Genomic DNA, 23612 nt, shown 5'->3' with positions numbered 1-23612 from the left:
AAAATGGTTAATAAATTCCTGATACTAGTTTAAGGATTCAGAGGAATCTTCACCATAATCATTAGTATATATTTTGAATAGGTTAGGAGCATGGCCAAGGAAAGAAGAATTTAAATGCTCTTCTACACCAATGACAACAGTGCTGGTCTAGTCAAGTCTTAATACACTGCAAGTTCATTTACCTGGGGATAAAAGTTGTGCTCCAGTTTTGCTTAAAATGATTGTAGTTAGTTTTTTTATATTATATTATCCTGTGTGTAAGATCTTTTGCTTGTGTTTTTTGTATGAAACATATGGCATTGTCTTCTTGCTGCAATATGAATTCATAACACTTATTTACTTAGTCAGTGATTTTTCCAGCCAAACTAATGATTTAATGTTACATGACTAGTAAAAAGCAGAAAGTTGTTTTCCTTTTTATACTTGTGCAGTGATGAGAAAACCCATGTTTCTCAATCTTGACTATCCATTCACAAACTTATATTTTTAAGTCTAACAACTACTTCTTTTATTCAGAAAATATTTCGTATGTTCCCCTAAATTCATTTTAATGTTTGATTTTTTTATTCAAGAAAATGTTGTTCAGTATTTGATGTCATTGTTAAAGCCCAATAATGAATTGTCTAAGGCTAGATTTTATTATCTTCTGAAACTTCAGTTTTTAATTTATAACACATTTCTTGTCAAAATTCTAATCAGTAGTGGCTGATTTTGGAATGGCAGATTACTGTAGTTTGTTATTGTCTTTTTGTTTACGGCCCTTTCCATGTTCATTTGTCAGCATTTCCTGTTGTTTCCTGATAACTACCTCTTAGGGATATTGTATCCCATATACTATATCGTAGGTCAAATTGACCCAATGGATACTTGCCTTTTGCATCACAGGCACCTATAAGTAGTTAAGCCCACACCACACATAATGTGAGGTGTCATCGAACTGCAAAGAATTACTTAAGGCAGGGGGTTATGGATGTTGCTCACTGTGCTTTCCCATTGTCATTCTATTTTGAAAGTGCTGGCGGTACATTTATTTAAGCCACTGTTGCCTTTTAATTTCAGGATTAACCAAATATTTCCCAGTTAACTATGTTCTAAGTAAAAATATTGTCAGACTTTTCTATTAATTTCTCTTGGAACAGTGTTTGACTGAATGAAACCAACCAACAAAAACAATCATGCCAAGTAGTACTGCCTAACTACAATAAATAAAATTGCTAAAACGATTGTTAAAATAATAAATGACTGGTGGGCAAAGCAAACAACTGAATGCACCATACTTTATGCATCACATTGAATAACAAAGTAGAAACATGAAATGGAATTCCAAACTTTTTATCCATCATTCACAATAAAATGCTTATTTTAGGCTAATACTGGAGATGCTATTTTGGAAAAACTGTTGCTGTTTTCAAGATGTATGGTTGTAGTGTGATAACTACTGATTTTTCGGAGCTGTGCTCATTTCCAGCGGCAACCAAGTTAACTTAATGCAAATGAATTTTCCACAAAGACATCTACTTCTGTGCATAGACAAGTTTAATGCATTTGTTCGTACAGTGCTCACACTACATGAACATACAGTATATGTTAAGGCATGATGCAACATGGATAACACACACTAAGCAGTAGTAAGCTAGCACTTAGACCATACTGTATGTAGTATCTGTTTGACACAGAGGTACCGGAAATACATGCTTACTTACCTGACTAATAAAACTCTCATATTGACTGATACTTAGATGATTGAGATGAGGGATTTAAAAATGAAACACCTTAGAAAATGTGTAGATAGGAACATTTTAAATTTGATTTTGCATGGAAAACCATAGCAATATTTATAGTTTTTTTGATACAGCATCTATTGTTAAATATGGCGAAATACTATTAAAATGCAAATTGTTTAACCTGCCTAGCTACTTCTGGGTCTCAAGTAGTTGGAACCTAACTTGGTGGGACTGAACACATGAGAGAAAACAACCCTGGACAGCACTGGTCCATTGCAGGGTTCACTTACATGCATACCCACACTCACAAGGGGAGAATACTTGATGTGACTTTATTTCATACAGTATAGCTGACATTTTTAGTAGAACTACACGCTTTTCATATTGGCAAAGTAACTGTAAAAGGCAATTTTTTGTCGGTGCTATCCATAACGACTGCACTTCAAACTAGTCAATATTAACTTATGGTTTCTTATTAAATAACGTGAAAAAGTATCATATTAGTGTGAAATAAGGAGACATAAATTATTTAAATTATGACTAAATTGTGACAAAGTTGTCAACAAGAATACATATTGTATTACTTATTTTTATTATATGACAACATTTATGACTAAAATGTCCATGAAAGTAAAATAAATTTTAGTGTAACAAGTACAGTACCTCTAAAATGGCTCTCTGCAGGACTTTCTCCTGTCCAAGGTGGTTTCTTCTGTTCTGTCAAGTAATACTGCAACAGGCTTTGAATCTCTGTAACCCTGAATTGGATTTAGTGGGTTTCAGAATGTTATGTTATGAATACCACTAATTTAAAATTCTTAGAAAAATGTCTGTCTTTAATGTACCTTTAAGGCAGTCTTCTTTTTTCATACCAGTTACATGGGGTATAACTCATCTCTGGTCTAACATTTTTCTCATGCTGTGGCTCTGTTGGCTAAGTATGTTGCTCATTTTCGGCATAGTACTGGACACATATTGATAATTTACAACACATTTTGATATTTTAAATAATAACAGTAATAACAGTCTTACATAATGTCTAAAAGAGAGAAAAGTAAGCTACATGAGTTTCTTCATTTATTTTTTCTAGAATATAAGTATCATATTTACTTTGTGAAAGCCAGACGTATACTAGATTTACTTGTAAATAATAGCAGAAACACAATAGCATTATCAATTTCATATGCATTGTTCTATATTGTAACCACTACTTTTTATTGGAAAAATGATGCTGTGATTTTTAAGATAAAATGATCACTTCACACATTGTATTAATTTACTGTATATTTAAAATTTTATAGTTTTGTTTAAGTAAGGAAATTTCATGTAAAACAATAAAATCAATAAATAAAATGTGTTAAAATATAAGATGAAAGTACTCCTTAATCCACAACGCAAATAGGCACACTGGCCCAATGCCTTTTTTTGAAATATTTTCATATAATGCCAGAAATACCTTCTGTGATATCCATATCTGTCCATCTGTCTGTCTCATTGTTTGCATGAAACAACTTGGCCCACCATGGACTCATTTTGTTGAAACTTGGCCACTTATTCTTGAAAGAAATTTATCGAGACCATTCAGTTTTTGTTGACATATTTCAAACAGATTGCACTGTGCAAAGTTTGTATATTAAAAAAAGCCTATTGTAAAGCATTGGCAAATCAGGAAACTAATCAGTCTTAAAACAGAGAAACATTCTGTGCAACCTCAAATTATTTAACTATTTCAATTTTATCTTGACAGTGGTTACACCTACATGTACATTTTGTATATAATTTTGTATAAGCTAATTATTTACTGAAATAAAATGGAATAACAATAGCAAAATGTATAGTAGTTTTTAACAAAAATTATCTGGTATTACAGTACCTAACTGACACATTATAATGGATTAATAATTATCACTGTATAGGTCTATGAACCTTGTTAAAGGCTGCTAACATTAGTCGACCTTCACTAACATACAGGCTCTCTTGTTTACTAGTTTGTTACTGCCTGAATTGTGGAATAGCACCACACAAGCAACTTTGATCTACAAAAAGAGCAATTAGCTCAAGTTAACTTCAGTTGTTGGCTAATTTTATTGGTATCTAACATTATTAATTTAGATAATGCCTTATTGCTTTCTGCTGTCATCGGAAAGACAAAATGAATTTTAGATAAATTCATAAGTGAAGCTGATATATATTCACATATTCATTTTTTAAAATATGTAATTTAATTTTGACTGTTTATTTACTGCACTAAATAAGTTTGATTAGTATTAGTATTAGTAGTTTAGATTTAATTATTTTTATTACTATTAGTAGTAGTAGTATTTATATATTAGTAATAATAGTAGTTGTTGATTTTTATATTATTTTTTTAGGAGTAGAAGTAGTATTTTATATAAATTATTATTAGTAGTAGTGGTATTTTTATTATTATTATTATTATAAAAACCCATAAACATCCATTTTCAAGTTTCAATTATATTAAAAAAATATATTTTTATTTGATGCTTAAAAGTTAAGAGTTAAGCTTGTGATATGTGCTTCTTTGTTTATTTATTACTTATTTATATATGTTTTGTTCAAATTAAAGCTGTTATAAGAAATACTAAGGCTGTGGATTCAGGAAGGGTTGGAGTAAGAAGTTTGAGGTTGTGGGTGTCCAAGAAGAAGATTCTTCTTAGTTTGTCTAGGAGCAGTACTGTCTGTATAGTACAGATGTTTGTATTATTTATATTTGTATTTGTATACTTTGTACAATTACATGCAGATTAAGACAAAACGTAAATGTGTAATTTCCACTGTGAGAACCTGGAGCGTGACGTATAAAAACTAAACTTCTCTTAAAGCTACACACATTCTCACACCAGCCTTACCCAGTACATACTCAAGTTTCCAGTCAGTTTTTGCAAATGTCAAAACGGTGCTACTGTTCCTGTGTGGTCTCTCATTCGTTTTTAGAGTCACATCCCTGATGCGGCCTTATCAAATACATTGAAATTAACTGCATATCATTTATAAATTTAAGGCATCTGATTGTAATCAACCTGTAACAATATTATGGTTCACGAAATGGCCAAACTATTCCAAATACCACAGCTGTTTTAGCATTGTTACTCTCAGTGCACCACTCAAAGTATTTTAACCCATTGTATCTGAGCGTGGAATCACAGCTCAACAGCAAAATACACTGAAACTAACTTACAGCTGGTTTGACATTTCAGAGCTTATTGTGGCAATTGGTTATGTGGAGAAAGAAAAGGAAGGACAGGAATTTTGACAGACACAGTACTGCTGCAATAAATTATTTCATCAAGGGTTGCACACATCCCAGCAAGCATCTTGAGGTGGGCCAAGAATAATCCATGGACAGGATTCCAGCTCATCGCTACCACTGCGCTACCGTGCCCCCATTATTAATATATGCTGCAGTGCATTTCATCATGATAAGTATACATCTTAGAATTCTAAAATGTTCAGAGAACTGTAACATCATGAATGTAATGTACTATAAGTGGAGATCAGTGCCATAAGAGAAAGCTCATTTAAGAAGCATGTAGTGATTCACACACATTAAACACATAATATGAAGTATTTAACATGCTACTTTAGTTACGATAGGATCTGATAAACTCTAGTAAATTAAATATTGATTTTAAGATGACGTTTACAGCGTTCTACTTTAATGACAAAATAATAGATTAAAGTAGAAATTTCAAAATTAAAGTCGACAATTCCTTTTTTTCTGCACTGTGTCCCTATTTTTCTGTACCATAATATGCTTCCATATGACACTAAGACAGTGGGCTATGAGTCGCCTTTTCATAGTGACTTTGATATCTGACCACTTCTTTTTTTATTTCGAGCATTATGCAACTTTTTGAACTTGACCTGTCGAGTGTCTCCGCCACTATGTATCTCTCGATCAACTTCCTTTTGTTGTTTATACCATTACTTAAGCCAACAAATAGTACATTTTTCCTTGCCTCCAATTCGCATTTGTTGAAATTCTGTTTTTTCATGCGCTTTTGCCATTGTCTTTTAACAAAACACTGAATGGGGAAGGTGATATTTATACTAATTTGCATATTAAAATAGTCAGGGTGGGACTGCAGGTGCGTGAACATGCATGATTGTTCATGCTGACCAAGATTTATGGAGCTGAAGTGGTTGGAAATTGGCTTGCGCGGTTTTGTGCATCTGAATTTTTTTTTGCATACGCACATTTCCACTTTTGTCCATACACCAAGTTTTAGTGTGAGTTTTACACACGACGTTATGCATGAGGCTCTTGGTGTCTAGTAATCAAGGCATAAAAACTAAGAACTTTTTAAAATATGTTCACAGTATTCAGTAAAACGTATAAGTTAATACTGTACATCATAATAACTACACAACTCTCTCCAGTCTTTTTGTTGTTTTTTTAGTGGTGGATGTAACAGATTATTTTTATATGCAGTTCACCTTAAATATTTACAAGACAAATGGCAATTAAAAGTTTGTATTTTAGTATTCTTTAACTAAAATCAACATATTAAATGTGTGAGCAAGTCAAACACAGCAGCATTTTTAATTTTATATAAATTGTGCTATTCACAATATTAAATAATTAATAGTAATAATTTACTTGTTCAGCAAAATAAAACCAGATTTATAGCTCATGTTTTTTTTATATATATGTCTCATTCTGGCGGCACGGTGGCGCAGTGGTAGCGTTGCTGCCTCGCAGTTAGGAGACCCGGGTTTGCTTCCCGGGTCCTCCCTGCGTGGAGTTTGCATGTTCTCCCGTGTCTGCGTGGGTTTCCTCCGGGCGCTCCGGTTTCCTCCCACAATCCAAAGACATGCAGGTTAGGTGGATTGGTGTTTCTAAATTGGCTTGGTGTGTGGGTGTGTTTGTGTGTGTCCTGCGGTGGGTTGGCACCCTGCCCAGGATTGGTTCGTGCCCTGTGTTGGCTGGGATTGGCTCCAGCAGACCCCCGTGACCCTATTCGGATTCAGCGGGTTAGACAATGGATGGATGGATGGATGTCTCATTCTCCACTGTTTCTGTTTATTTCAATGGTTCTAAACCACAAATCCCCATTTTCTCTCTGTGACACATATGGCAGTATTTCCTATCAACTGTGCTTGTGTTACTGTGAAAAAGCTCCTCATAAAAGGGTCTGTTTGTTTATTTACTGTATCTATTATTTATTAATTTATATCAGGCTTTGGTATCTATTGGCAAAGATTTTGGTTACATGACGCCTGCCTTGACCATGATGCTATACTTCTATTGAAGATCAGCATTTCCCTTTCAATCAGCCTTAATTTTTTAACATTTACCTGTCACTTGGACTTCAGTTCAGCAGACTCTCTGTAATTTTCTTTCTATCTTTTTTCCGATAAATAATTGTACTGCTTCAATGTGAAGCTTCAATTTGTATGAACAACATTTGTTCAGACTACTTTAAACTAGAACGTGGTACCAGACAAGGATGCCCCCTGTCACCACTACTGTTTGCAATCGCCATTGAACCACTGGCAATACACTGTCGAAATACTGATCAGATAAAGGGGATTATCAGAGAAGGAGTGGAACAGAAAATTTCTCTATATGCAGATGATATGGTACTGTATATATCAGACCCACAAAATTCTGTGCCTGCAGTCTTAACAGCACTCACAGAATTTAAAAAGATCTCTGGTCTCAGAATTAATCTGAATAAAAGTGTACTCTTTCCAGTGAACTCTCAAGCATATAATATTAGATTAGACACCCTACCTTTTATCATTGCATAACAGTTTAAATACCAAGGGGTAAACATCACAAGTAACATAACGCTCTTTATCAACAAAATTTTGCCGTCTGCATGGAAAAAATTAAGCAAGACTTGCATAGATGGTCAACCCTTCATCTCACTCTAGCTGGAAGAATTAACACTGTTAAGATGAATATTCTTCTTAAGCTCCTTTTTTATTTCGTAACATTCCAATATACATCAATAAATCATTTTTAAAGCAATTAGATTCAACAATAACCCAAAATATATTTGGAACTCAAAACATCCACATATCCAAAGAGCGACCCTACAAAGACAAAAAGTAGAAGTTGGCATGGCTCTGCCTAACTTCCAGTTTTATTACTGGGCAGCAAACATACAAGTTATAAAAACCTGAACACAAATAGATGAACATACACAGGCTTGGTCCGCAATAGAAGTAAAATCCTGCAGTACTTCTTTATATTCCCTGCTCTGTGCCCCAATAAATGCAAGTTATCGGCAATATACTAACAACCCAATTGTGCTTCACTCACTCAGAATATGGAACCAATGTAGAAAGCATTTTAAGAGGGAGAATCTTTTATCTGTGGCACCTCTGCAAGAGAACCACCTGTATCAACCTTCGCAAACATATGCAGTTTTTAATATCTGGAAAAAATGTGGGATTAACTTGCTTAGAGATCTTTATATAGACAACGTTTTTGCATCCTATGAACAGTTACATTCCAAATTTAATATTCTAGCTACACATTTCTTTCACTATCTTCAAATTAGGAACTTTGGTAAACAGAACCTTCCCGATTTTCCTCATCTTGCACCCTCATCCATGCTAGAAAAAATATTGCTCAATTTCAAGGACTCAGACACCATCTCTGCAATATATAAAAGTATTTTACAGTCCCTCCATTTCAAAGATCCAAGAGAACACTGGGAAAAAGATCTTTCAATTAATATATCAGAAAAGGAGTGGAAAATAGTAATGCAGAGATTTCATTCGAGTTTCATATGCGCAAAGCATACAATTATTCAACTCAAAATTATATATCGCGCACATCTGTCTCACCTAAAACTCTACAAAATGCTTCCAGGGCAAGATCCAACCTGCGAATGCTGCAATCGTCCCAGCCTCACTGGGTCACATGTTTTGGGCCTACACCAAATTAACATAGTTCTGGACCAAAATTTTTAATTACCTTTCAGACAGCCTTGGTCTCACAATCCCTCCTAACCCATTAACAGCTGTGTTTGGGGTTCTTCCAGATGGTTTCAAGTGGAGATGGACAAACAAACTGTGATTGCATTCACTACACTTTTGGCACGCAGACTTATTTTGCTAAACTGGAAGAATCCTAACTCTCCTCTTTTAAGTCAGTGGGAAACCGATGTTTTATACTATTTGAAATTGAAAAAAATAAAATACTCAGTTAGAGGATGTGTACAGATATTTTTCAAAACATGGCAGAATCTAATTAGTAATATTGTAGAATAAGCTCTTAAAGCACAGAGGAAGCAATTATTTCTTTATTTCTTTTTCTTCTCCATTCATCTATATTGGCTTATCAAACTTATCAATTTAGGTATGTTTACAAGCCTTAAGTTTTACTCCGTTGGCCTTGCTCTCTCTCTCAGGGGTGGAGGTCGACTTGTTCTCAATCCTACTTTTTGTAAAAATTGATTGATTTGTATGGAATGACTGCAATAAAATTAAAAAAAATAATAATTGTATTGCAGCCCTGGGGCCTCATGTATAAACGGTGCGTGCACACAAAAATGTTGCATAAGCCCGTTTCCACGCTCATCGTGATGTATTAAACTAAACTTGGCATAAAGCCACCCACATTTTTACGGTAGCTAAATGCTTGGCGTACACAAGTTTTCTGCTCGGAACAGCAGTGCTACTGTTCCATTGTGGTTTCCCTTTCTTTTTTAGATCCCTGATGCGGCTTTATAAACACACTGAAATTAACCGCATATTGTTATTAGTTTAATGCATCTGATTGTAATTAACCTGTAACAATATAATGGTCCACAAAATGGTCAAACTATTATAAATACCATAGCTGCTTTAGCGTTGTTACTCTCACTGCACCTTGTTCTTCTTCTTTCAGCTGTTCCCGTTAGGGGTTGCCACAGTGGATCATCTTATTCCATATTACTCTCACTGCACCACTCAGAGTATTTATATCACTGCATCTGAGTGGGGAATCATAGCTGCACAGCAGCTGATCGGAAACAGAATTATCAGTATACAGCATCAAGCACACGCTTCCTCAGCCATGCTGTCTATTGAACTGCTTTCATACGGCAAACACTTCAGGATTTACACTTACCAGGATTTTTGGAGCAGAAGAACGTGGAAGTTGGTGAACACACAGATTTATGCACCTGGATGTTTTGTGCGTACACACTTTTCCGCTTTTGTCCTTACACCATGTTTTAGTGTGAATTCTATGCACGCCGTTATGCATTGAGCATATGTATATATACAGTGTGTGTATATTTATATATATATATACATTTTTTTTCTTAATAAATTATGATAAATGTCAAAATTGCAAGAACTAAATAGTAGTCTTTTGAATAACAGTTAAGGTAAGTGGCAGAGGTCTGCATTTTTGTTTTTTCTTTGAAGTGCAAAGCAAAGGAATATAGGATGAATGAAAGTTTTTCATAGATCAATAATTAAGTTTTTCAGGAAATAATTATATCAAAGGCAGAAACTGATTCTTTTCTAACATTAGAGGCTTACCATGTCTATAATAATGTCATGGATCATGAGGCCTTTAAACCACCTACTGTAGAATTATAACAAGAAAACACTAGAAACAAAAATGAGCAGCACTCATAAAAATACCCAATATGATGCCACCCCATGAAATAAAAGCTAGGATCTAGCACCACAAAGAAAAGTATCTGCAATTTAGCACTGAAGTGCCGCTAGGACCTGTTTTTAGGCACATCTATTCAAAGTTGCTCTCCAGTGTAGGTTTAGTCAGTGAAATTTTTGTTTGAGGCCAAAATCTTTCCTTAAGGGAATTTATTTAGTGATCACACCTGCACTTTATTCTACTCCAAGCAGCACCGTGTATCCCACTAATAAATTACAAAAATAAAAAAAAAATGTTATATAATAAAGTCTCTTTTTGTAGCTATGGTATCTTTATACTTTATTTGCACTCTGTTACTTTTTTTGTATTACTTTAATAGGTATAAATTACACAGTATAATTACAATTACATTTATCAACTGGTATATTTGTTACTGAGCAAATTAATGTTTCTTCATACCTTCTGGTAAATGGGCTATCTTATACATGCATAACAGTACTATTTCAGATTTTTATAGTTTCTCAAAAGGTTGTATGTGTATTATTTTTATAAGTATGATGCCTATCCATTGCTGTGTCAGCAAGGATATTCAAAGGCACTTGGGTTTTCTACTACTACTTCTTATTAATGACGGTGATTTGTTCTAGTATGAGTGAGGGCAGGTTTTTGTATATGCACTGTGTCATGGGCTGACATTACATTTAGAATCAAGTTTTGCCTTACATACATTGCTTCTGATGTTCTTTCTAGATATATCATCAAAATGGATATTAGTGAATTCTAAATAAAAAATGAATAAAATTGAACAACAAACATAACATTTGCTTTAATATACATTTTTCAACAGACCAAAATGAAGACATACAGTAAGGTTATGAATTTATGATTGTCACTATAGATATCTCAGACTATGAATTATAAGAAGCAGGTGTTAGTGTATCTTTTCTAGTTTAATCAGCTATTGGCCCTATTAACAATGACTAAACTTAAAAATCCAGAATGTACAGTGCTATGTAGTTAACTCTGTAGAGGATGTTAGGTTAGGTGAATTGGCAAGGCTAAACTGGGCCTAGTGAATGTATTTGTAGGTTAATGTTCACCCTGCAAATGGCTGGCACTCTGGGCTGTTCTTCTTGCCTTGCATCTTGTGACTGATGGGATAGGCTTCAGCTGTCCTATGAGCCTGCTCTGGATAAGTGGATGAGGAAAATGGATGGATAGTAAAGAAGGAGAAAAATAGAAAACATTATTGCAATAATAAATATAAAACAACTCACTAAACGGTCTTAATGTTTTGGATGAAATTACTTTCAAAAGACTGTCTTTTTCATGTTCTTCTTAGTAATAGTGGAAGCTAAAAAAACATTGAAGACATGGGCACTTACTAATTCAGCCAAGGATGCACATGGCAAGTGCACTACTGGTAGAGGTATAGGAAATATGAAAACTAATTTTGATAGAAAAGAAAGTACCATGTATGATACTGTAGCTGGTAAATGATATTTAAATATTCCCATGTCTTTTTTTTGGTGCTTGCTAGACTAAAATCAGAAATGATTTAAATGATCTTTGACAATACATCTTTGCTACATAACAACATCAGGTGAACTGGAAATACAGGAGATTAAGGAAGGATTTGCTGTTAGCTCTGAAATTTGTATGTAGGTCATTGCTGTTGTGCTTGGTTGCCTAATTCTGTTTCTAGTTTGCCTCTGGGGAATAAAACTTGAAACTTCAAAATCATCAAAGGTGGTTTCCAGTCCCTAGAATAAAAATGTACTAGATGACATCTTTCATCTATAAAGGGTACCTCTTAACATGCTGTACAGGATTAGTACAGAGCATAAAGCAACAAATATCAATTTTTCAACATTTATCCATTTCTTTAGGGAGACCAACTCTAGATATTAATTATGAGTCACTTACACTGTCAACGGAAAGTTGTTAATAGAAATGTTAGTCTGACTGGACATTTAAAGTAATTGTTATGTTTTCATTTTAGTGCAGTGTTTTCTGTTGCTCGTGTATTTACTGTCAAATTCTATAATTATGTATTTTCATTTGGTCCGTCCAAAAAGAAGAAAATAAATACCTGCAGATATGTTAGAAAAAATAGTTTCCTGATGGTTTCTTGACAGTGGGAAATAAGAGTCTTTTTATGGAACTACAAAGAACACTAATTTATTGTAGTTGGTTTAGCATTTTGTTGAAGGCTTTGCATTTGCTGTTTTAAGTAAAGTTGAGTTTTTAAACATACATTAATTAGAATTTGTTAAAACAATAATAATTTACGTAAACACACATTTCACAATAGGCCAGTTTTCATAAAATAATGTTAAATAACAAGGGGGAAAGATGATTGTTTTTGTTTAACAATATAAGAATGGAATGTTCAAACTGAAAATTTTAAGGATAAATCTAATTTATTAAATTAAAGAATTTAAAGAATGGCTGTGTTGGTGTTCATTCATTTCAAGGCTGCGTGGTGGCACACTACTTGACACTGCTGTCTCATAGCTCTAGCATCCTACATAAAAATCCAGCACACAGTTGTTCACAGTATGGAGTTTTACTCCAGGTACTTTCATTTTCATCCCACATGCCCAAATACATGCATGTTATGTTGCTTGGTAATTCTATGGTAGGCCATTGGAAATGTGTCATCCAGTGTGGGTTTGGGCCCTGCGATAGACCAGTACCCTGTCTAAGGATGTTTTGGCCTTGTTGGCAACACTGCTGAGATAGCTCTGCCCTTTTCACAGCCCTGTATTAAGTTAACCATACAAGTATGAGAATGTTATCATATAAGAATTAACCCAACATGTGGTCTATCACTGATGCAGTAAAAAAGATGTTTTTTTTGTGCTCAGATGTTATGAACTATATAACATTTCTTATTAATTCAAAAAAGGAAAAATAGTGATAGAAAAAAGATGACTGTTTTCATTGAGGTATTTGAAAAAGAAATGCATTACTGTACATTAAAATGTTTGCATTTGAAAGAAAATGAGTTCTGCGCAAGCCATTTAACTCATACAACCATTATCCTCTCTTCTTTTATATTTGTAATTAATTGTTGTTAATTTAAACTATTTCCCTCTCATTCTTATTAAAGATAGTGTACCCAGGTGCAAGAGTATTCTTTGGGCTTGCTATATTTATTTTCCATAATGCTTCATCATTAAAATCTGCAGTACCATTATTCTTCTTTACAGATTAAAGTTTGCTATCACATACAATTTTCTAATGATTTGGTTAGAAGACCTAAAGGAATTTACCTTAGCTTTGAATGAACTCAGTTTAATATAGCCTTTTTCTCTTAAATTCTGGACATATAAAAAATTTGTGTAAACTGCTTTACAGTAAAGCCCACAAAACTGTATAAAACATAAAAGCATGGAAGAAAAGAAATTCCACAGGGATCTGCGTAAACTCCATGGGATGAACAGATCTTACATTCTTTTTTTCCATTGACTCAGATAGGCATCACCTCTTTGAAATGACTGGAATTTTCTCTTGGCAGAAACTATAGAAGCTTGCAAGTGATGGCAATAATCCAGTTCACTGAAATCTGACAAACGTTTGTTTTATGTTTAAAAGAGGAAGATGGAATGTGATATTTCCTAAAAGTACTAGCTAATACTGCAACTAGCAAAAACACAATCTACTGTGTACTGACCTGAAACAATAATAACTAAATTGTTTATATATACTGTATATATATATATATATATATATATATATATATATATATATATATATATATATAGTATATAAAAATGCCAGTAAATTTGATGTTGTAATTGTTTTATAAGTAATTGGTATACAATTTTGATTCATCTTAAGATATACCTATATGTAAAAATCACTGATGTTTAGCTTTAATAAAATTAAATTATTAGAAATGTAAAAATGTATAGTAACTGAAAAATGATTTGCACACTTGTCCCTTTGCCAACAATCTTCAATTGCTTTAATGCTTATGCAGCCTCTCTGGGTGTCCTATTGCTGCGGCAGAGAAGCTGGCTAAGGCTCAAGAAAAGCATCAGACCTGCGACGGAACAAAAACAAACCAAGCATCTGACCGTGTTTTAAGGTACTGAATGTTTTCTATATAGTTCTATAGTTCACCATCTTTGAAGACAAAATGTTCAGTTATTTGTATTATTTAAAGGGAATATTCAGCTTCATAAATCTATTTGTAGCCTGTTAAATCTATTTTTACTTCTTTTTATAGCCTATATAGTATAACTATAATAATGAATATTACATTTAATTAGAAAGTTATGGTGGAGACCACAACAACAATAAGATGCAATCAAAATATGTATCTTTTTACTTTTATGACAGGGTGGTAAATCTTTGAATATATACATAATTTAAGATATAAGCTGGTTACATGGGAACTACCATATGCCAATTTATGTAATTGCAGGGTACATGTTTAATTCTCACTTCTTAAGCAACAGTGGGGACAGGAATATTTTGAGATATTACAGAGTAATATGGCTGACAATTAATAAAATCTAAACAAAATTTACAAAGCTGCTTTTGGTTTGTGTAAAATATCAAATTGAGCACATTTGGTAAGCACAAGTGATGTCCCTTGTGCTTGCTTTTCACACTGTCTGGTACCCAAAATCTGGCAGCAAAATGACTCTGAATAAATGAGATCAGTAATTAAGAGACATTAAGATTATGTGCACAAGATCAATTTAAGGACAAGCAGTTTAATTTTATAGGAGTCATTGCTAAACTCAAACTCTACTCTTGCTTTCTTCACAATCCTAAAATGGCAATGTAAAGTCAGTATTGAAAATATATGTAATGGCAGAAGAATTAAACATTTAAATAAAGTCTTTGTAGGCTTCCTTTTCCCAGAATATCACAGAGGAATTTCTTAAAACAGGTTCAAATTTATAAATATTTCTTAAATAGACATAACAGTAAAGAACATATGCAAGATATAATTCATATGATTGAATTGATTATGTCCAACATAGATCTGAATATTTTTAATAGAATACATAGCCCAAGTAACATTTCTATACTGAACCTGCATTATTTCCATGAACAGTTCAACCTTATATGCTTTTTTATTACTACTTTTATAAAGATAAATAAAGAGAATGTGAGGCTTTAGTAATTTTTGCTCTAACCGCTTGCAACATTGTTGTTTTTGCTTAAAAATAGAGAGAATGCAATGAATTGTATATTCAGTACTAGCAATATAATGAGAATGATGGTTTACAGTATACCTTAATTAAAAAATGTATTTTCTTTTGAGCAGGTTTGATTTCTATTTTTTAAAATACTTCTACTGCTCCTACTAAAAAATCAGTAACTTTTCATATCAGTTGGAAAGAATTAAAATAGGAGAGGTTCAAAAATTTCTCCAGGTACTTTGGAGTTCCTCTCACATTCTTAAAAAGAATGCAGGTTAGGTGTTAGGTGAAGTAATGACTGAAAATTGTCCACAGTGTTAGTGTGGGTGAGGCCTGTAGTAAACTTATTTCCTCACCAGAGCTGATTCTTTTCTTGTGCCCAGTGCTGCTGACATCAGTTCTGGGGCACCCAAAAACTGCCGGTTTGTGATTGGCATGTTATAGTATGTGATGTTAGTCAAAACAATGCTGTCTGTGTGGAGTTTGCATATTATTCTCATGTCTGAGTTTTTCTCCAAGTACTCCTGTTTTCATCCCACATCCAAAGACCACCACATTAAGTTAATTGGTGATTCTAAAATGGCCCCATATGCGTGTATGTGTGGGTGAGTGCATGAGTATGCTACTTAATTGACTGGCATCCTCCTCTAAGGCTGATTCCTGCTTTGCAGCCTTATGTGGCTATGATTGGCTCTGTCCTCTGAAACTCTTATTGGGATTGAGTAGGGTTCATTAAGAGATGGTGCTCTGCAACCCTTAAAAATAAAGCAGGAATGAAAATGTAAAATTTGGCAAATGCAAGACTTTGTACTCATTTCATCCCCTTTCTGTTGAAGTATGTGATGATGCTAAGCAAGACACCTTTTGATAAAAATGCAAAGGAGTTGCCATACAGGCAGCTTTTGGGAGTGTGTCATTTTACTCCTGTGTAAGTATGAGTTTAGAATTACATTGATGTGAAATACCATACCTTATCATGGATGACACCATGAATAAAGCTTCTCCTTAGAGGGTTATGGAAAAAAGATTTTTTGCCAGAAAAAAGACTGGCATAAGTGGCGTCAAACTTCCTTATGTCTGCAAATTAGAGATGGATTTTCAGCAGTAGTAGTAGAAGTAGTATTGTTATGCTACGTATACAGAAAAGAGGGATGTCTTGTATGCATGATATATTTTCTTTTGAAAACTGAGTGCAACTTAAAAAGACCATAGAAAGAGAGGCAAAAAGCCAGTGATGCACATTTTTAAGACAGAAAGCGCTCTAGATTAAGTAAAACCAGTCACATTTCAGAAACAGACTCTTGCCAAAAAAGTTCATTAAGCCTGCAGTTACTCAGCATGGGGTTGGATTTTAGTTCATCCTTGTTCTTTGATATGCCTGTGTTCTTTGTGCATGAAATCTTTCAAGCTGATGGGGCTACCTTTAGTTTCCTAAAAATGTTATCAGTGTAAAACTGTCAGGCAAATTGTCCTCTAGTCACATTTAAAGAAGCATTAAAAACTAGTTTTAAAAGCATAAATGTACATAACATAATCCCCCGTTTAAAGAAGTAACTAAATTAATTATCAAGCTATGATGGATATATCTGTTTACATTTTTGTTATGTTATGTTATGTTCATGACTATAACAATTAATTTTATAATTCATCATATGATTTAATTACAGGCCTATGTGCTTTGTAAAGCAGTTGGAAATTCCACAATATGGTTTTAAAAACAACGTCTCAACCACAACACCTCGTTCCAACCTGGCAAAGGAACTAGAGAAGTATTCCAAGACAACATTTGACTATAACAATTATGACAACCACGTCTATGGAAAACGAGCCATTGCACCAAAGGTCCAAGGCAGGGATTCATCGCCCAAAGCTTATGATGGTATGAAAAGTAACTTTATTATTATTGTTATTTTTAACAAAAGTAAGCTATTTATCCAGTTACTGTTGTAGATTCTTTATTTTAAAAACTCTTCATTTATTGATTTATTAACACCTGGAATTGTGTTCATTTAGCTACCTATACATATAGCAGTTTTATGATGGAGAAAGGACTAGCTCAGTTGAGTTCAGTTTCCAGGTTGTGTGGCCTCTATTTTTGAAACACCATGTGTTCACATGTGATTCCTCAGAAGTGTCTGGTGGCCTTGGTGATTTTAAATGGTCCTAGTGTGAAGATCTGCATCTCTGTGTTAAGTATACCCATTACGTGGCTGCTGCCTATGTACAGTAATACTGTATCTTTGTGATCATACTTTTTTATCACCAGGTGCTGCAACCAGGAGTAAGGACCGAAATTTTTTTTAAATTAGGTCATAGGAGCGGTGAAAAAAGAGAATAACTATATAGGACCAAATAAAAAGCAAGCACTTCAAATCATCTGTGAAGTTGTCAGTAAAATAATTGCCCTACATATGAAAGTGAAATGCATACCCATTTATCTGTCTCCAAAACACCTACTCATATCTAGCTTTCTTTTTTTAGTCTTTATGGCACCATTATTTCTTCACTATTCTCTGGTTTCCCTGTATAGCTAAAAGCTAATAGCAAAATTCATCACAAAAAGCAAATACAGTCATATGAAAAAGTTTGGGAACCCCTGTTAATTCTTTGGATTTTTGTTCATCATTGGCTGAGCTTTCAAAGTAGCAACTTCCTTTTAATATATGACATGCCTTATGGAAACAGTAGTGTTTCAGCAGTGACATTAAGTTTTTTGGATTAACAGAAAATATGCAACATGCTTCATAACAAAATTAGACAGGGGCATAAATTTGGGTACCCCAACAGAGACATTATATCAATATTTAGTTGAGCCTCCTTTTGCAAATATACCAGCCTCTAGACGCCTCCCACAGCCTTTGATGAGTGTCTGGATTCTGGATGGAGGTATTTTTGACCATTCTTCCATACAAAATCTCTCCAGTTAAATTTGATTGCTGTCGAGCATGGACAGCCTGCTTCAAACCATCCCATAAATTTTGATGATATTCAAGTCAAGGGATCGTGACGGCCATTCCAGAACATTGTACTTCGCCCTCTGCATGAATGCCTTTGTAGATTTCGAACTGTGTTTTGGGTCATTGCCTTGTTGGAATATCCAACCCTGCATAACTTCAACTTTGTGACTGATGCTTGAACATTATCCTGAATAATTTGTTGATATTTGATTGAATTCATTCGACCCTTGACTTTAACAAGGGCCCCAGTCCCTGAACTAGCCACACAGCCCCACAGCATGATGGAACCTCCACCAAATTTGACAGTAGGTAGCAGGTGTTTTTCTTGGACTGCAGTGTTCTTCTTCCGCCATGCAAAGCGCTTTTTGTTATGACCAAATAACTCAATTTTTGTCTCATCAGTCAAAAGCACTTTGTACCAAAATGAATCTGGCTTGTCTAAATGAGCATTTGCATACAACAAGCGACTCTGTTTGTGGCGTGAGTGCAGAAAGGGCTTCTTTCTCATCACCCTGCCATACAGATGTTCTTTGTGCAAATTGCACTGAATTGTAGAACGATGTACAGATACACCATCTGCAGCAAGATGTTCTTGCAGGCATTTGGAGGTGATCTGTGGGTTGTCTATAACCATTCTCACAATCCTGCGCAATGCTGCTCCTGTATTTTTCTTGGCCTGCCAGATCTAAGTTTAACAGCAACTGTGCCTGTGGCCTCCCATTTTCTGATTACATTCCTTACAATCAATCAATCAACATTTATTTGTATAGCACATTTTCATACAAAAAAATGTAGCTCAAAGTGCTTTACAAAATGAATAGAAAAATAGAAGACACAATAAAAAATAAACATAAGTCAACATTAATTAACATAGAATAAGTAAGGTCCGATGGCCAGGGTGGACAGAAAAACAAAAAAAAAACTCCAAAGGCTGGAGAAAAAAAATAAAATCTGTAGGGGTTCCAGACCACGAGACCGCCCAGTCCCCTCTGGGCAATCTACCTAACATAAATCAAACAGTCCTCTTTGTATTTAGGGTTTTCGTGGAAGGACCTGATGATGATGGTAACTTCTGGCTTTCAGTCCATCAATGTTGGTGCATCATGATGCTTACAGTTGAAACTGACTGTTTAAACCTCTGAGGTAGCTTTTTGTAGCCTTCCCTTAAACCATGATACTGAACAATCTTTATTTTCAGATCTTTTTAAAGTTTCTTTGAGGATCCCATGCTGTCACTCTTCAGAGGAGAGTCAAAGGGAAGCACAACTTGCAACTGACCACCTTAAATACCTTTTTATCATGATTGGACACATCTGTCTATGAAGTTCAAGGCTTAACAAGCTAATCCAACCAATTTGGTGTTGCAAGTAATCAGTATTGAGCAGTTACATGCATTTAAATCAGCAAAATTACAAGGGTACCCAAATTCTTGCACAGAACGTTTTTCACATTTGATTTCATTTCATACAACTAAATACTGTTTCACTAAAGATCACTGCAGTACTCAGATGCTCCTAGGAAATGAAAGACATACCACTGTCATCTTTTTTGTTGAAAGTAGAGTAAATTATTATGCAGGCTCAGAGGGGTCCCAAACTTTTTCATATGACTGTACTTTGTAAGTAGGCACCACCATAACTAGCCTTACCTAAACAGCCCCTGTCCCCCACATTAAACACTTTAAAACGGTGTTTCTCAACCTATATTGCCTCAGGACCCAGTTCTGCCTTTTTAATTTCATTTGGAGACCCACAGACAACTGTTTAAGAGTAGAGTCCTCCTTGGTGAAACAAGCATGATTAGTAAAGCTTTATCCTTGATTAAATGAGTGCAATTAGAAACAGGGAAAAATATAGTACGACACTGTTGATCATTTTGCCAGAATGTTGGAGGTCATGACTGCCACCCACTGCAACCCATAACCCAAAAGTGGTTAAGAAACAGTGCTTTAAGAGAGACACTTCCCAATTTAGCCACAGATACTCTAATGCAGACACCCACTAATTCAAATTACACCCATACAAAGTCAGTTCAAACCTGACAAATTTATATCTATGTAAGATAAGGAATCTACAATTATATAGGTACATGTCACTTAATTTCTCTATATTATATAAAAAAATCTTAAGATGAGACTAAACTTTTTCAGAGAGATACTTTCAAGTCCTGTGAGACGAGACTTTGTGCCAAGAGATTTAACCACACCGGGGCCGGAAATAAATAACAAAGAGTAGGTGACAAAGTAGAATGTCATAAAGAGGTTCAAAAACATTGGCACGATACACATGCAGAGCAGGTTGGAGATAATGAAAGTACTAAAATTTGAAAGTCTCAAAAAAATGATAGTAAAGATCACATTAACACAAACAAACTGAAAATATTACTCAGTGAAATAATGGAACAGCGAAAGATGGAATATATTGTTCGGATTTAAACTTTAAGTCGGACACTTGTATATCGTCTTATTTGTGCTGCCATCAGGGAAAAGTAGTGTTTCTTCCCAATGAAGAGGCGTATCCGTGAGAATTAAAAGATTTGTTGTTTGGTAAAAGTGAAATCCACATATGTGAGCAGCAGAAACGCAAAGTGGCTGGTGCGTAGCACAGGACAGGGGGTCGGCGAGTGAAGCAAGCAGGGGGCAAGCCCCCTAGTATTTCTCAAGAAAATCCTCACTGATTTGACCTAATCACATAACCTTTATTGATCAGCCTGAAAATAACATTCAAAATTCATGTTGCAAGTTAGCTATAAAAACAAGTTGGCCAGCAAAAATGTTTCAGTCAAAATGTCTTAAGAGGAAAACCATTGTCTAGAATCATCATGTTATGATTTATGATCTTTATTTTTGATTTATGTTTTTTAGCTTTAGAAATTTAATTCTATTGCTATTAATTTACTGCATTATTTAAAAGTTAATCATTTTTTAGGGTCATTTCTGACAATGTGCTGATTCCTTAAAGAACATTGCCATTTTTCAGAGTTTAGCTCTGTTGCCATGGCAATTTCCCCACAGTTCTTTGGTGAGTGCATAATCGATGACATCATGTTGCACAGTATAAAGGACAACCACCAGTAGGGACTGGATAAAAACTTAGCAACTTGTGTAACTTTCTTTATGACTTTGTTATTGCACCCTGTAATTCTTGTTTGACTGCTGTTCCTTTGGTTTTTGTTTTGGTTATGACAAAAGATTTTCTTTGATCATCCAGTATCAACACCGCTTTCTTTTCCTAACTATGGTTATCTCCCAGTGCATCAATCCATCCATCCATCCATCCATTATCCAACCTGCTATATCCCAACTATAGGGTCACGGGGGTCTGCTGGAGCCAATCCCAGCCAACACAGGGCGCAAGGCAGGAAACAAACCCTGGGCAGGGCGCCAGCCCACCGCAGTATCTCCCAGTCCTTTTATAAAAATTAATATTGATTAGCTGCTAGTCAGTACACGTCCTTACAATAACTAAATGGACAAGAAGTATGTCTTTATAATTACTAGTGATAAGTCAATGGATAATTTTAAGCTAATTCTTCTGTCAGTGCACTACTGTATGTTGTGTTAATGTCTTGGCAGAGAATACATTAAAATTCAGGTAATACACTAGATGATGTCAATCAGGTTGATCATATATTCCCAAACCATTGCTGAATCAATATACAAAACAGACTTGCCACAATTGTGTGTTAATGTCTGCTATTTTGAATAGGCATAATTCTGCGAGGAACAGCACACATATGTGGTTATGAGTTTGAGGGTATCTTTATGCTCCTTGCTTTTGAAGGCAATAATATCCAACTTCAGAGCCAGAGCAGCACACATCACCGCAGGTCTATGCCGGCAGTTCTAGACCAGCAGTTACTGTATAAGGAAGAAGTTGAGGTTGGGGTTAATATGGTTAGCATGTAGTATAAGGGGTTAATGTTAGGGGTTAGTTTTATTGTGGAGAGCATGTCAATCAATTTGATTTCCGGTAACCTATAAATGTTTGTTATGAAATTGGAGGTCAAGACACGCAGTGAAGTGTGGTACTGTGACTCTGCAGGTCGATATATCTCTTTGAAGGGGAGCCTTCCTGCTTGCCCCATCTATAGGCACTGAATTTATATTAAAAACAGCAAAACATGAAGTATTTACTCAATTATCTTGTTTTGCAATTGTAAGGCGTGGACTAAAATTGAAGTGTTAAAAGGTGGAGTAAATTATTTAACTTTGCTAATAAACTTCTCCTGCCTCTTGTATGCCTGATTAATGTGAATTTAGCACCCAATAAAGGTACTGGAGGAGGCAAAGAATGACTTAGAGGCAAGGACCTGCCAATTGATGATCCTAAGCTTAAAGTCTATTACAATATATAACATCCTGAGGTGTATCTGGCCTTAGTCTGCAAGAGAACGTCAGACACCTGACAATTTCTACCTGGTAATAGCTGCTGCCACACACAAGCTTAGGAATATACTATTGCCTCTTTAGAGGCCCACAACACATCTCCCTCTCAATGATCAGTGCCTCTTAAGTTTCTGTAAAGTGTGAGAATACCTGGCCCCTGATTTCTTCCCTATCGAGCCTGAAACTGGAACTTCACTTTGCGTAAATTATCACAATACACAGTGTTCCCCATCCCTACCCTGGTCTTGTCTCTGTATCTATAGATACAAATTTAAACTGATGAAAATAAGTAAAAACATACCTTTGGTATATTTTTCTAATGAATGTCACTGCAGTATAAAACCCATCTGCAACATTTTTTTTATTATAGTGCATCTGCTTTTCAACTTACTTGATCTAGTATTATACCAGCCTTTTTTTTTTTTTATAAAACGTTTTAAACTGTCTGGCAAGCCTTGAATGTACAGTAATTGTTATTCAGTGTAAAATCTAAGGGTCTGTTAAGACGTTACAGTTCTGATTCCTGTGTTGTTCTTCACATTCTGGAGATATTTTATCAGTTATAGTGTCACCCAAAATTTGCCATTGTTTTGGACTTTCAAAAATTCTGTAAGATAATGTGTCACTCAGACCCAAATGAAACTGTTTTGTATATTTGGCCTGAGCTGGCACAAAGGTTTGGTTAGTAATGTCTGCTAACAACAGAGCAAAGCCAAAACCTAAATGTATAAGAGTGTAAGAGTATTATATATTCTTTGGAAGGAATGGATCATGTAATTTTGCCTATGTCAA

The 23612-nt window shown here is 34.7% G+C and overlaps 1 protein-coding gene across 15 annotated transcripts in view; it reads left to right on the top strand.

The window, feature by feature from the left end:
• Positions 1-23612, top strand: part of LOC120526013 (myelin transcription factor 1-like protein) — a 614625-nt gene that overhangs the window by 504963 nt on the left and 86050 nt on the right. For all 15 annotated transcript variants that reach the window (XM_039748823.1, XM_039748819.1, XM_039748831.1 and 12 more), the window contains 2 exons: positions 14300-14407; positions 17144-17355. In XM_039748823.1, coding sequence (XP_039604757.1) covers positions 14300-14407; positions 17144-17355 — 320 coding nt within the window. The remainder of the gene's footprint in view (positions 1-14299; positions 14408-17143; positions 17356-23612) is intronic.

Source organism: Polypterus senegalus, chromosome 3 (genome assembly GCF_016835505.1).
Source record: "Polypterus senegalus isolate Bchr_013 chromosome 3, ASM1683550v1, whole genome shotgun sequence".
In the NCBI taxonomy this organism is placed as follows: Eukaryota; Metazoa; Chordata; class Cladistia; order Polypteriformes; family Polypteridae; genus Polypterus; species Polypterus senegalus.
This window is presented reverse-complemented; position numbering and strand designations above follow the sequence as displayed.